The sequence below is a fragment of the Crassostrea angulata genome, chromosome 6, assembly GCF_025612915.1.
Source record: "Crassostrea angulata isolate pt1a10 chromosome 6, ASM2561291v2, whole genome shotgun sequence".
In the NCBI taxonomy this organism is placed as follows: domain Eukaryota; kingdom Metazoa; phylum Mollusca; class Bivalvia; order Ostreida; family Ostreidae; genus Magallana; species Magallana angulata.
This window is the reverse complement of record NC_069116.1, coordinates 32,405,387-32,419,351: the sequence shown is the minus strand read 5'-3', so window position 1 is coordinate 32,419,351 and position 13,965 is coordinate 32,405,387. Positions and strand designations below refer to the sequence as shown.

General features: G+C 33.7%; 1 protein-coding gene across 1 annotated transcript; it reads right to left on the bottom strand.

Annotated features, from left to right (window-relative positions):
* Window positions 1–4,968: 4,968 nt before the first annotated feature.
* Window positions 4,969–11,840, bottom strand: LOC128190319 (potassium voltage-gated channel protein Shaw-like). Its single transcript, XM_052862334.1, has 2 exons — window positions 10,464–11,840; window positions 4,969–8,113 (listed from the first exon to the last, which is right to left on the bottom strand). The coding sequence occupies exons 1-2, from the start codon at window positions 11,028–11,030 to the stop codon at window positions 6,395–6,397; spliced, it is 2,286 nt and encodes a 761-aa protein (XP_052718294.1). The 5' UTR covers window positions 11,031–11,840; the 3' UTR covers window positions 4,969–6,394.
* Between the last annotated feature and the right edge of the window lie 2,125 nt (window positions 11,841–13,965).

Below are 13,965 nucleotides of genomic sequence, written 5' to 3'. Positions count from 1 at the left end.
TTCTGGTTTTTTTCTTATCCCTCCCCTTTTGAAAATCCTGTTAGTTTTTAACTCATTTAATAGAAACCCCAGACATTTTGAACACATACCACACTTGTCGTTCTGTTTTTAGTTACAATTATTCAGCCTTTCCATCTCTGGCTTCAGTCTCTTATTTGATATTATGTAAATACTTTCCTTTTTTTCACATATCTTTACAAATGTTTTAAATTATTTCTATATCAAGTACAACAATGTTATTTCATTTCAGGTGCACCCTTTCCTCTCTTGATACCTTTTACCTATCTGATTTCTCTTCTTAGTTCTTATCAATGAATTTTGTACAAAATGTTCATGAAAAAGAAGATTTATATTTTATTGTTCTCAAATTTCAAAACTATCTCATGATCATCAAAAATGTTGATATTTATATGTATTGTTTGTATTACTGTTAATAAAAAATATATTAATAAAATTAATGATAATTGATTTTAAACAAATTATATATTTTGAATCAGTACGTATAAGTATATATAGAGCCCTAGTTATAGCATATAATTACTTTTATGACTAAACTATAAAGTAACACTAGAGGATAGATACATCTGCTTAAGGTTATAGGTAGGAAATGATGAAGACGTACATTAAAGTCTTCTTTGTCTGAAAAAAGCAACAAAATAAAAATGATACGAACCATTCAAATATAGGATATAGAGTTCAACTTAGTATACGACAGATCGATTTTAATATTATACCGCTCTATTATCCCACTATTTTTTTTATTTCATTTGCAATTTAAACTAATTCAAGTAAATTTCAAAGCAGAAACCAATTTTTAAATCATATCATAACTAAAATGTCGTTTATAGCACAGTGAAGCACATGCAGTTCGAGTCATAATTTTCAGTAAAAAAACAAATTATTGATGTTAAAAAAATTACTTGTTTTATTTCCAACCCCGAACGAATAGGAAACTTAGATTGCAGGCACGTAGCATCGTTTTTGAAAGTGGGGGGGGGGGGGGGCAGATTCATCCAAAAAATCTTGACAAGCAAAAAAAAAAAAAAAGAAAATTTAAAGTTTCCCAAAATCTTCAAATCCTAATCCGGGGGGGAGGGGGGGGGGGGGGCTGGCGTAGTATGTACCTTCACTTTCACTCCTCATTTCCTTCTTTTCATATCAATTTTTTTACATACTCCCAAAAAAAGTGGGGGGGGGGGGCAACTCTAAAATAATTCAATTTTTTATATGTAAATTTAAAAAAAAAATGTTGCTGCGAGAAAAAGTGGGGGGGGGGGGGGGGCAGGCCCCCCTGCCCCCCCCCTTGATGCTACGTGCCTGGATTGAATGTAATCCAACTGTGATATAGAGATACTGTATGAGTTTCAAACAAAATGATACACTGCATGCATTAACACATACATGTTTTTTGTTACTGAATGATAAAAGATATGTACGAGGGAGAGGTAGCTATATAAAGACATTCAGTAGTATACTAGTATATATATATGAGATCTATGATTGATCATTCATACCTTAAAGATGGACTTTTATACTCTATGCACCCATCCCTCTTTACTTGTAAAAATGGTTTTACTTCAATGTATTATTTATATTGAATTAAAACAATTCGAATGTTTTCCAAGACCGACTGTCTACTTGATTACATGTCTTTGAAAATATTCGATGTATGAAATATTGCGTATCTCGTATCTCTTAAAATAAAATCAGAAATAATTTTATTAAAACTATTACAGGAAATTAATATGAATGTACATCGGATGCCCACACGAATCTTTCATATTTCGTTGGTTTATCTTACGTGTGTGTTGTGAGGGAATGCTTTCTTTTGATTTCTGTTTTGCTTGGTATTTATTCTCTTCATTTTTTTATCCCCCCCCCCCCCTCGGTGTTTTTTTTTGGGGTGGGGGGGGGGGTGATGGAGTCTAGGGGTCCGACGGAAGTTGTTTTTAATAGGGGGTGGGGGGGGGGTACAAGGCCTATTTACACTAACTTAACTACATTCATTAAATAAGGAAAGACACCCCCCATCCCATCCCAACTCCCTGTTTCGAGTATGTTTGTCTTTCTTCTTTATGTATGTATATACACGTGAAAGTTGCGATGCTCAATCTAAAGAATTAAAGTTTATACACATGCCCAGTGAATTTGATCAATACCGTGAGCTGACTACAGTACATGATTAACTAAGTTAAGTACTAAATTAAGCATTTTTGATACATATGTACATGTATCTAGCGTTTTAACTATGGCTCCGAAATATGGGGTTTTCATTCTGGTGATGAAAAAGAACGAGTTCACACAAACTTTTGTAGAAGAATTTTGAAAGTTAAAAGATGTTCGTCAAACTTCATGGTTTATTCAGATAGTCGTCTACCCATGAGTATTATTCTTAAATTGCGCATCATTAAGTATTGGTTGAAATTGATTAAAACAGAAAATTGTATATCACGCAATATTTATGAAGAATTGGTTTCACAATTGATACCAAATACATGGTGTTTTAATGTCAGAGAATTATTAGTATCACTGGGTATGCATGAAGTATGGCTTTCACAGAGTGTGGCTAACACTAATATTTTCTTTAAAATTGTAAAGCAGAGGTTGTCTGATGTTTTTATACAGGAAAGAGATGCATTTTCCGAGTCATTCTCTAAATGTTTATTGTACAAGTATCTGCCGGACACTTTTTCCTTACAATTTTATTTGCGTCAGATCGATGCGCATCTGCAATTGTTGTAATTTAGGTGAAGTCGAGGATGAATTCCATTTTATATACTTATCTGTCCTTTTTATAAATGTCTACGCGTATTGTATTTAAAAAAATATTACTGGACTCGTCCTTCAATGTTTAAGTTAGTTCAACTCCTCGCCATTCATAATCGCAAGCAATTGTGCCATCTCGCAATGTATCTGCGCGAGGCTGGTAAAAAACGGGAATGTCATGATCAGACTATTCGTATATATCCAATTAATGTATTACCATTATTATTATCATTTACATAACTTTTTGATTTATTGATTAATAGGGTCTCTCCTCCTATGAATGTGCATTTATGAATAATATTTTTCTGTGTAGAATATTGCATAACATTATTACTAGTAGTGACGTGAGCTTTTGCTTAGATAGAGTGTATGGATATGTTTATAATTACATGTATGTACATATGTTACAACTGCTTATAATTTATATGAATTTTAGCAAATAAACATATTGAAACGGTAAAAAAAAAACCATGTATATCATTATGATCTATTTAAATAATAAATTGCCACTATCGATATTTTCTCTTAGGTAACCTTTATGTACGCATTGATAATGCCACATGATTAGCGCTAATATTAATAACCAAGTGTTCCACTGTTAAGCAGAATGCAAGGATTATCGCTCTTTGAAAAAACAAACGTTATCTGCTTAGAAGTATCGCATGAGTTATCTGTTTGTAACATTACAGTCTTAGAATTAAAACAATTCCAAACGGTATCCTAGATACTAAGCTAACTTTTGTTTGAAATTGTGTGTAGATATTACCGAAAAGAAAAGAAAATCAAAAAAGGGTTTTTTCGTTGTTCTTATATGTTTGAACTTATTTTTTACTAATTGGGTTTTCTTTAAAATTCCACTCCTCTGACCTAATTCGTTCTAACTTAAATGTATGTATATCTACTTTAATTTAGTTTCAGTGTTTGTTTTTAATATGAAAATTCTATATTTTCCAACAAATATAACCATGGAAAGTAAGTATTTTGTTGAACGGAGATTTTCAGATTTTTAGCAGACTTCGAAAAAGACAGTCTGATTAAAATCAAACATTCCACTAGTTCCTTTGTTTTGATGGTCGCGTGGACCAAAAGTAAAGGAGCTAGTGGAATGTTTGATTTTAATCGGACTGTGAAAAAGATAATTTAAACATAAAACGACGAAGCATTGTATTTATAATTGAAAAAACCATCGTAGTAAGTAAGTGAGTAAGTAAATCATTTCAATTAAACCGATGCAAATTGAAAAATAACTTTTTATTGTCACACCCGGCCCATTGGACCTATATGACATTAGAATTTTAATACATATATAAAAGTAAGCGTGAAAGTTTGGTTTGTCTTATCCTGTAAGCTTAAAAATATGAATTGAGCACATTGTGGAGGAAAGTTACAAAGTAGTGTTTTACCGGTAAATAAATCATTTACGGAGCCTAAAGTGGTATCTAGAAGAGAGTTGCGCAAGTCGTTATATGATGAGCACTTTAAAAAGGAAGTGTTCTGCAGTTTTAATTTCGTTTAAATCACAAAAGATGCAGATTCTGTCATCGAGTGGTTCACCACGAAACCGCCAAGTCTCCACGCAAAAGGAATATCCCACATCCAAGTTGCGCCATAGTGGAACTCATTGTTTTTTTTTTGGTTTTTTTTTGGGGGGGGGGGGGGGGGTTAGTGGGGTTTTTTTTTGGAATGTCCATCAGTACATAATTTTTTTTAGTGGAAAGTGTCATTTCAGATGGTTAAGATTTTATACGAAAGAGGGTTCAGGAAAAAAAAACATTTAAATGCCGCAATGTGAAAAATGTTTTGCATAAAGTAATAAAAAAGTAACAAATGAGAAGGGCGTTGACACCAAATCTTTATGCTGCATTCAAATACATTGTATACTATAAGAAAGAAATAAATTAATTTGTAAAAAAAATCAATCACATTCATGAGATCGTTTCTCTTTTCGTACAAGAATAATTGCATAATGTTAAACAAACAAGAGGCCCATGCACCACATTGCTAACCTGACCAGCAATAGCAATAATAAAACCAGCTTAATGGAGTCATATATACAAGATATCTGGACAATATTTTTAAAAGGAATAAGGAATCATTCTTTGGGTATTATGCGGTGATATTTTTGGTCGGGGCGTGATCAAATCCAATAAAGCCTGAAGGGCTTTATGAGAGATTTGATCACGCCCCAATAAATTTGAAAAGTAATATTATATACTGAGCATCGCAGTTCTCAAGAAATTTTAAATATAAAACCTAAATCAAACTTCGAACCCCTTCGTGGGCCCAATAATTGCCCAGGAACAACTGTCTAAACGATTAAGAATCATCAATATATGTCAAGATGCTATTATAATATATACTATATATCATACCGTTTTATTTTTGTAAAACATTTTTTTTAATTTCCTTTGTAAAATTGGACACTCTTCCCAATGGCCCCACCCTACCCCCGAAATTCACGATTTTGACAAACTTGAATCTACGTTATTCGAAGTTACTTTCAATAGAGCGAAAGCTCTCCTGTATGGTTAATTAGCTTTTAGCAGAATATTTTAAAAGCCCCACCCCTCCCCTCCTTCCGAGAAAATGTGATTTTGACAAACTTGAGTCTACACTACTAGTATCTAAGGATGCTTCCGCAAAAGTTTTTGCTTTTCTGACCAAATGGTTGGGGTTTTTTTTGAGAAAAACTTTGAAAAATACAAACAAATTTTTAATACAAGAGGACGTGGCTAATCATTTTCACAAACTCGAACTGCATTCCCCAGTGATGTTTTGTGCAAGTTTGGTTGAATTCGGTCGAGTGGTTCTGGGGTAGAAGTCGGAAGTGTATAAAAAAAGTCTACGGACAGACAGACACCGGATAAAAGTGATCAGGACAGCTCGCTTGAGCTTTCAACTCAGTTAAGCTAAAAGCCAAAAACAACTCAGGTGATGCACTTTTAACGTAGCCACTTGTCTGTCGCTAAAACATTTCTTTTTAATGAATTAGGAATTTCATACTTTTTAATAGGTAAACAAATTCCTGAGAGTACTATAATAGTCATATACCAATATCATTAAAGTAGAGAAAATTATCCATTTAGAAAATATTATTATCTTTAAGTGCCTGTGGTTTATAAATACATTCGTAGTTTTCATCGTTGCAAGTCCATAATTACTTTATTTTGACAGGTTCCCTGGTGTAGAAAATATCATGTTCAACCGCTATCACCGGTAATCGTATCATGACATATCAGTAATATCCTTTAATCCAACCCGTACAAAAAAAAAACCTTTGATTCGATTTTTTCATTAGTTGAATGAAAATCATAAAAATCACTGAAAACGGAAATAGTTCGTTGATTTCACTGAGTTGGACTACTGTTAGAAAGTATATGAAATGCCAGATTTACCTTAGGTTACTGATGAACCGAAAACTGTTTCGATTAGCAGACTGAGGCTCTATATCATTGCAGCTACACGTCATACAAAATTTAAAAATTAAAAAAAACCAACAGTTTCTCACTGTCTGACCATTATGATTAACAAAAGTGCATACATACAAATACTGCATATGCATATACGCTGCCGCAGCCTCAAAACACGAGTATTGTCAGTTATAGATAAGTAAACAGCAAAATAACAGTTAGGTTATGGAATTGGACCGTTTTTTGATTCCTGACATTTGCCCTTTGTCCAGACTTTGGACATATTTCATTTCCCTGTAAGCTTCATCTAACAAATCATCATCCTTTCCTGACGAACTTTCATATTCCGACTCAGAAATTTTGTGCCCTTTTTTCCGTTTTTCAGTGCCGTTGCTTTCACGTCTTTCTTTCTCCCTTCCTAGATCATAATCACTCTCCGATTCTGAATCGGAATGACAATGCCGCGTATTTTCTCTTATTACCGATTTTGACGTCACTTCCTCTTCCTCCTCAGAATTGGACACATCTGCTTCCGCTCCTTCTTGAAGCGTCGGAAGCAGATTGGTCGGACCAGCAGAAAGTTTCCTTGAGTCTACTTCGTCAACTAATATGGTTTCTTGGGAATTGTCAGGAATATTTATTTCATCATCTGGTATATCCCATTTTACACTTTTGGGCGACATAGGATCGCCAAAACTAGATCTGCTTATGCCACTATATCTACGTTCTTCACTTTTAACATCCAGACTTTCATTCGTAGAATTCTGAATGTCCTCCATCTCCATCGAAACTTTATTATGTTTTATCTTCAGGTCCGGTAGTTTAAACTTGGACTTCTTCTCTTTCTCTTCATCTGGAGTTTTTTCAACGTCGGACACACCATTACTGCGTAACTCTAAATTGTGTTTTTGCAGTAATTTGGAGAAGTCTCTCTTAGAGAGTTTCTCTGCGACACTATGAGCTCTCTTACTTCGGGACGAACCGACGTGTCCGTTTGGAGATGAGGATGGAACAAATGTTGATTTTCGTCTCATTTTGCTATTTTGTGCAAGTTTTACGATATTTAGCAGAGATGGCTTTTCCGATTTGCCCATTTTTAGCAGTTCCGTTATTTTTGTCCACCTTGCTTGGCGGTATTTCCGTTTCCGTTGCTTTAATTTAGAACGCGATTGCGCATGCGTGTAGTACAATGTAAAGTTTTGAACAATGGCGGGAACCGAAAGAGCAATGACTAGGACACCACTGATGGCACACATAGAACCGACGGTGTATCCAAGACCCGTACTCGGGGTCATGTCACCGTACCCGACGGTTGTCATGGTGATAAGAGCCCACCAAAAGGCGAGTGGAATGTGTTCAAAATCAGACTTTTCGTCAGAGAAAATTTCCATGTAATACACTAAGCACGCAAATATGACCACCCCAAGGATTACAACAAGCAGGAGCAAAAACAGTTCATTTGTACTTGCTTTCATTGTGTACATCAGTACTTTCAGTGCCATAAAATGCTTCATAAGAATAAATATTCGAAATATTCGCAATACGCGTAAAGCAATCAGCAATCGAACGAGATCGAAGATTTCGATCGGGTTCGGATGGGTAAAGACAGCAGTCACGGCAACATAGTAAGGAATCAAACAACAAAACTCGATCAACGTAAACGGGGTAATGAGGAAGCGCCTTTTGTATGGAGCTGCGATGAACTTAATCACCAGCTCACACAAGAAGAAAATGTTACACATGTTGTCAACGATGAGTAAAATCGAAAGGGGCGTGGTTTTACTGAAGATGTTGATTTCATCCTTCAGCTCTTCACTAGTGAAATTCCGGCGGTCTGATTTTGAATGTGCATAGATGGAGCCAAAGTATGGAAGCGTTTCAATCATCAATACGGAAATGGACAGAATGACAACCAGGAGCGAGATGACGGCGTACACCTGCAAAGAGAAGAAGAGTTTATAACATTACAAGCTGCAACTAATTTTACATTACATGTATTATTTTTTTAAAAGTTCACAAATGACGTTAACATTCTAATTCTTTGATCTCCTTTTTTAAAAATGACAAATTTATTAGTCATAAAAACTATTTCATATTTGTTATGTCTGTATTCTTTGTTACCAATTCAAAGCCAGACTCACAATATTGTTATCGATCAGCAAGTTACATGGAAGAGACAGAATGCAGGAATGCAGTTGACCTTTGATGTTTCTAAAAACTTGACAACGCCATGTAATTTGCAGATTGCATTTCAACTAGTGGCTCTGACAAGAATATACTTAACTTAATTGTTTAAGATTTGGTTTTGATTTGTCTTGGGAGTGCGGGGATGGGTGTAGGGGATGGAGTTGAATTTTGGTGATCTTGGTACAGAGTGTATTTGAATTTTTTTTTATTGAAATGGAACATTAATATTTTACACGTACTGTACTGTGCATTTCCATCTGCTTTTTTTTTTAAATACCGGACGTATTTACCGTACAACATACCGTTTAGTTTTGAGAAATTTCGATACGGAAAATGATATATTAAATCTATCGATCACATGTTTTCGATGTGGGTATTATACTCCTTATCGAGGAAATTCAAATTTTTGGCACAGATGCAATAACAATACTGTTCTGCGTGTGTGTGTTGAATCATTTATTTTAACAGGCCAAAGTCGTAACTGTATCTGAACAAGAAAACTTAATAAAAAATGACACACATTAAAAACGCATCGGATACATGTATCTGATTTTTTTTAAAATTCTTTAAACAATGTGGAGCGTTATTTCGAAACTTGAATAAATAGAAGTTGAAATCTGCATTAATTACAAAATAATCACCTTGACTTTAAAAAGAATTAAATTAATCTGATTTTCGCAATCAAGGTACCACCGTAATTAATAGAGCATCGTGACTATTGGGTTATCGCCGCAAACACGTTTAATAATCAGATATTATTTTGTAATAAGGAACAGATATGCATTGTTTTTATCTTCTTTGAATTAAATATAAATATTCGAAAGTTAAGTATATTTTATTTGAAATTCGCGGTATTTCTTTGCATCTTCTGAAAAGAGTAAACCTACATGAAAAAGTATTTTTAAAATACAATGTACTTACGAAAATTAAGACATCTTACCTTGGAAATGGTATATCAGTTAACCCCGAGAAGAACTTTTAAAAGACCTTTATTTTCAAAACAACCATGGAATCACCGTGGAATCAAAGTTCTTTAACTCTTACCTTTAGAATATATATACATGTACGGGTACACAAAAAATGTTCTTACTTTGTCAAAATATGTAAATTTATTCATCAATCTTTTAATGTATTCATAAACAAATAAATGTACGATTCATAACACACATCCAATCATCAGAAAACAATCGGATCAGATACATAAAATTTACGATACTAATACTATAGTATTATCTTATTTGACCAAAAAAAAAATTGCGATAAGATTATGACGATCGATAAACACGAATTCAATCATAAATTTATCGTATGAGATTTGACATCCTTCATTGAAATTGTTTCATCTCTTCATCTAGACGTGTAACGGTTTCAAACAATTAAGTCACAACAATATTACAATTAATTTTGTTGGTTAACCTTGCAGACGACAATACAGCTTTGATTTATCGGCAAATCGAAATATAAACAGATCACTGGGTTTCAATCAAGATGTTAAACCGCCTGTTCAAAACCCTAGTAATCATGTCCATAGATTAAGATATGTTGTTCAAGTAAGTGTGGGGTATGGCTATTAATATTAATAATACACACTTTGCTCATAATATACTTAGTACCTGCATGACATTCCGTGCCAAAATAAAAACCAATAATTAAACTTCTCACAAGTTCTGTGTTACCAAACGTAAAGGTCGTTTATGGACAAACCTTAATGGTGAACGAAGTATTTTTTTAAATGAAAATCACTACATTTTTCTTTTATTTCATTTAAATTATATTTCTTTAAAAGAAGTGGGCTGTTTTTTACGTCTACAGGTGTCAAATAATGTTTGCTAGTGATTTTTTTCTCTTTGTCATTATCATAATAAATTCAATTTTCATTGATAAGAGATATGAATTTAAAACCATTATAATGAAGAGAGCAGATCAGATCGAGAGTAGTTTACATTATTCTAAATTCACTCCTCATGTTAATGTAAAGCCCGTACACTAGCTGTATTGTGATTTTAAATCAACACTCTTTTCCAAATAGAATAGAAAGTATGTATACAGGGAAGAGAAAAAAATTTCTCACGGGGGGTTCCAGAACTGTTTTACACTCACCGTAGCCCCTCGTGAGGAGTAAGGGTCCTGCAAGAATCTCCAAAGTTTCGGTCGAATTCGTTCGAATCGAGACGCGTCCGCCTTGATTCGTTTGGTGGCCAGACGGTTGTGCTTTTCGTCTCGATCGAACATGTCCAACATTTCGTGAGTTTCCTCGTACTTTATGTAATGCACCCAACAACATTGCTCGATATCTTTATCGTCTATCATCCAGTACTTAAGTTCATCTCTCAAGATCATGCCGCAGAGATTCAGGGGCAAGTGAAGCTTACCCTGGCGGTAAAAATTGAGAATGTAAGGGAAAAAGTCCGGCTGACGATCAAAATAAAACTCCCTTTTACCCGTTTTTTCGGCAATGTCCGCCACTTCCGACAATCTCGTTGTTTTTCGCGTTAACTTTCTCAATGTCTGAATCCTGGTTTCATGTCGAACACCGCCTATGTTTAATGTGATGATGTCTTCCGGATTGTCGTGAATATCGCCTTCTTCATCTGTTTCATCGTTAGTTTCATCATCGTCGTCGTCCGACAATTCTTTCGTTTGCTGGTTTTCCACTGTTTTTGACATATTTTCGGACAATACCACAAATTTGAAGAGAAGCAAAATATAAAATATAGGAAATCTGGGTTTTTGCTTTTGATCTTCTCGTCAAGGTCTTTAACAATCTGACGTTAAATAGCAGGACGGTATCACTAATTCCAAAACGAATAACTCCAACTTTACGGGTTGATCTAAAACAAGATCGGGAGATCTGGTTTACTTATTTGTTTAATTGTCACATTATTCACAGATTGGGCATTCGGTAATTAAATCCTATACCCATGCCTCGTCGACTGGCACCGCTCTTTACATATGGTTTTGCATTTTAATACAGTCATCAACCATTATCAAAGAACAATCTTTGTCAGCCATTGTGTTTTTGAGATAATCCCCAACACATTATTAAAGAGACGTTTGCCCCCTTAACGCTCGGTCCATTGCCCAGAATTTTTGTCCAGCGTTTAATTTGGGCCCGTGTGTGTTCTTCTGTAGGAACAAAAAGAAAATGACACCGGTTTTTTTCCCTCCCCAACAGACTCCACCATAGATTGATACAAAGTAACAATTAAACAACTGTTAAAACTTCCAGAATTTAAAAAAAAAATCCACCACGGATAAAGTAATGATATCCCAAAACTGATCCACACGTTGTTTTTATTATTCCGGACTATAACTTTGATGGTGTATTTCCTATCAGTTCATGAAGCCTCACGTCAACTCGTTTTAAATGTAATACCTACAAAGCTAACGTCCCATTTGATATGTACAATGGACATATAATAGAGGAATCATTTAAACATTTTTTTTGCGTCGAGAATTTGGAATATTAATCAGCTGTACATGCAGGTAATTTATTAACTGCCCACCAGACTACGAATGCAGACATGGAGGAACTGCCAAGAGATTTGAACCAAACGTAATGTGTTTAAAGTTATAAATTCTATATATTTTATTAATCGGAATTAAAAAGTAAAGTTGACAGGACGAGATTTGAAACGCAAACAACTTTGTTCAACTTTTAAAAAAGCTATATATATGTATAATAGGTTCATTTGTATTATGCTGGAAGAAAGTTTAACAATACATACTCAAGGTTAAATGGATATAGATTCAATTGTACAAATCATACAAATATATGTAGCAGAAAGTTGAATGAGGAGGATGAACTGATTTGTCAAATAAAGACACTTTTCCGACGAACCAATGAAATAAGATAAAGTCTATTCAAATTATCGTTGATAAACGAAACTACATTGCCGAAGAATACCTTTAAATCATCAATGGCTATATCTTATTTTGATCAAGATCGAATGCCCTGAAAAAAACCCAGGCTTTCTATTACATAAAAATGATGTTTGCGGTGCATTTTTGTACCATTAAATGATTGTTAATTTCATTAAAAGAATCTTTGATGTTAAACATCCAATCGAAATTATCGAACACTTATTGATTAATGCATAACCTGTAGGTCAAGGAATTACAAGCGTTATATATGACGCAAATTTTCGTACGTAACTAGTAACTTCCTTAATTTGTTAACGCGAAACGTTTGCCTTATGTATATCATTTATATAAATACTAAAGCTATCTGTCTTGTGATTACTTAAGAAATAAACAGCAAGTTAAAAAGTTAACCGGGATATGAACTTGGTTAGTCACATGATCAAATCCTGTGAAGCCCGAAGGACTTAAAAGCTTCTCAGAAGATTTGATTTATGTAAGGTTCATAGTTCAGTTGAACATATTTTTATTGACTAATAAAGTGCCAAAAGGATCGGACACAGTTTTTACAAAACTTAGATAGTCCTCTCCTAATTGTATAATGATATATTACAATTAATGCAATACAGTTAACATTGATAGAAATTAAAATTCCACATCAACACATTGGGTTGGATATAATGTTACATCAATGCAGATCAGAATTAAGAATATATTATGCCTTAATTTTGTATTAATAATGTTTAAAAATCTTCTATCAAAGGAGAACTAAAAATTGAGCGAATTTACGTGGTTCATTTGGCAAAGGTTCTGCGTTTATGTTGTGAATATGGCATTTCGTTAATTCCACAGTAAATATATTCATCTGTATTCTCGATTGTATACGGTCGTTACATAAAGGGTAAAATTTAAAATTTAAAAAAAGCAGATTTGCTGTTATCAATTTTTTTTTTGTTAAAAGCTTCCGCTACAAGAATCTATGTAATTTGATAAAATATATTAGCATTAATAATTCAAACATGTTTTGTAAACAGATCTGTGAAACAATATTAATATCAATATGTCATAAGCTTCATTTTTTTTTTTTTAATATTAATGGGGTAATGGAGTACATGATTTTAAAATAAAAAATCTTTGTTTCAGCCATCGAGTAACGTTAACCAAAAAACAAGTATAGTACACTTCTATCTAGCCAATAAAGCCGATATTATTTATAGATTTTCTAAAGATTATTATGTAAAAATAAGATTATCCCATAAAGATAACAAATTCTTAGTTGTTTTTGTGAGAAAAAAAATCCTCAAATTGAATGTTTACGCTTTTCGCATTTGTCGCTCATGTCCACACTTACACACGTTGGATCATTCGGATCATGCTCGCCCTTTTCCGTAACCGTTATTTGCGGTGACGGAAATGGTCGAGTACTAACGATTGACGTTAGATCTCAAAATGTCATTTTGGAGTTATGGGGTGGTGCGTTAACTCCGAGTCATTTTGCAAGATGATTACACTGCGTTGCACTAACTTAAATGTCAGAAATTGTTTAAAGATTTTAATTCTAAGCAGTTTTAATCCTAAATTCAACTTTTTGTTTTTGTTCGTTGCAATATACTGTCTCTGACATACACAGACACGTGCTTTGAGAATTACTGTCTCTGCAAAGGAAGATGTTTATTTAATATTCAAATTTTAAGTCCTTGTAAAAACAATAGTTTACTTTGATGAAGACAATTTTGCATGT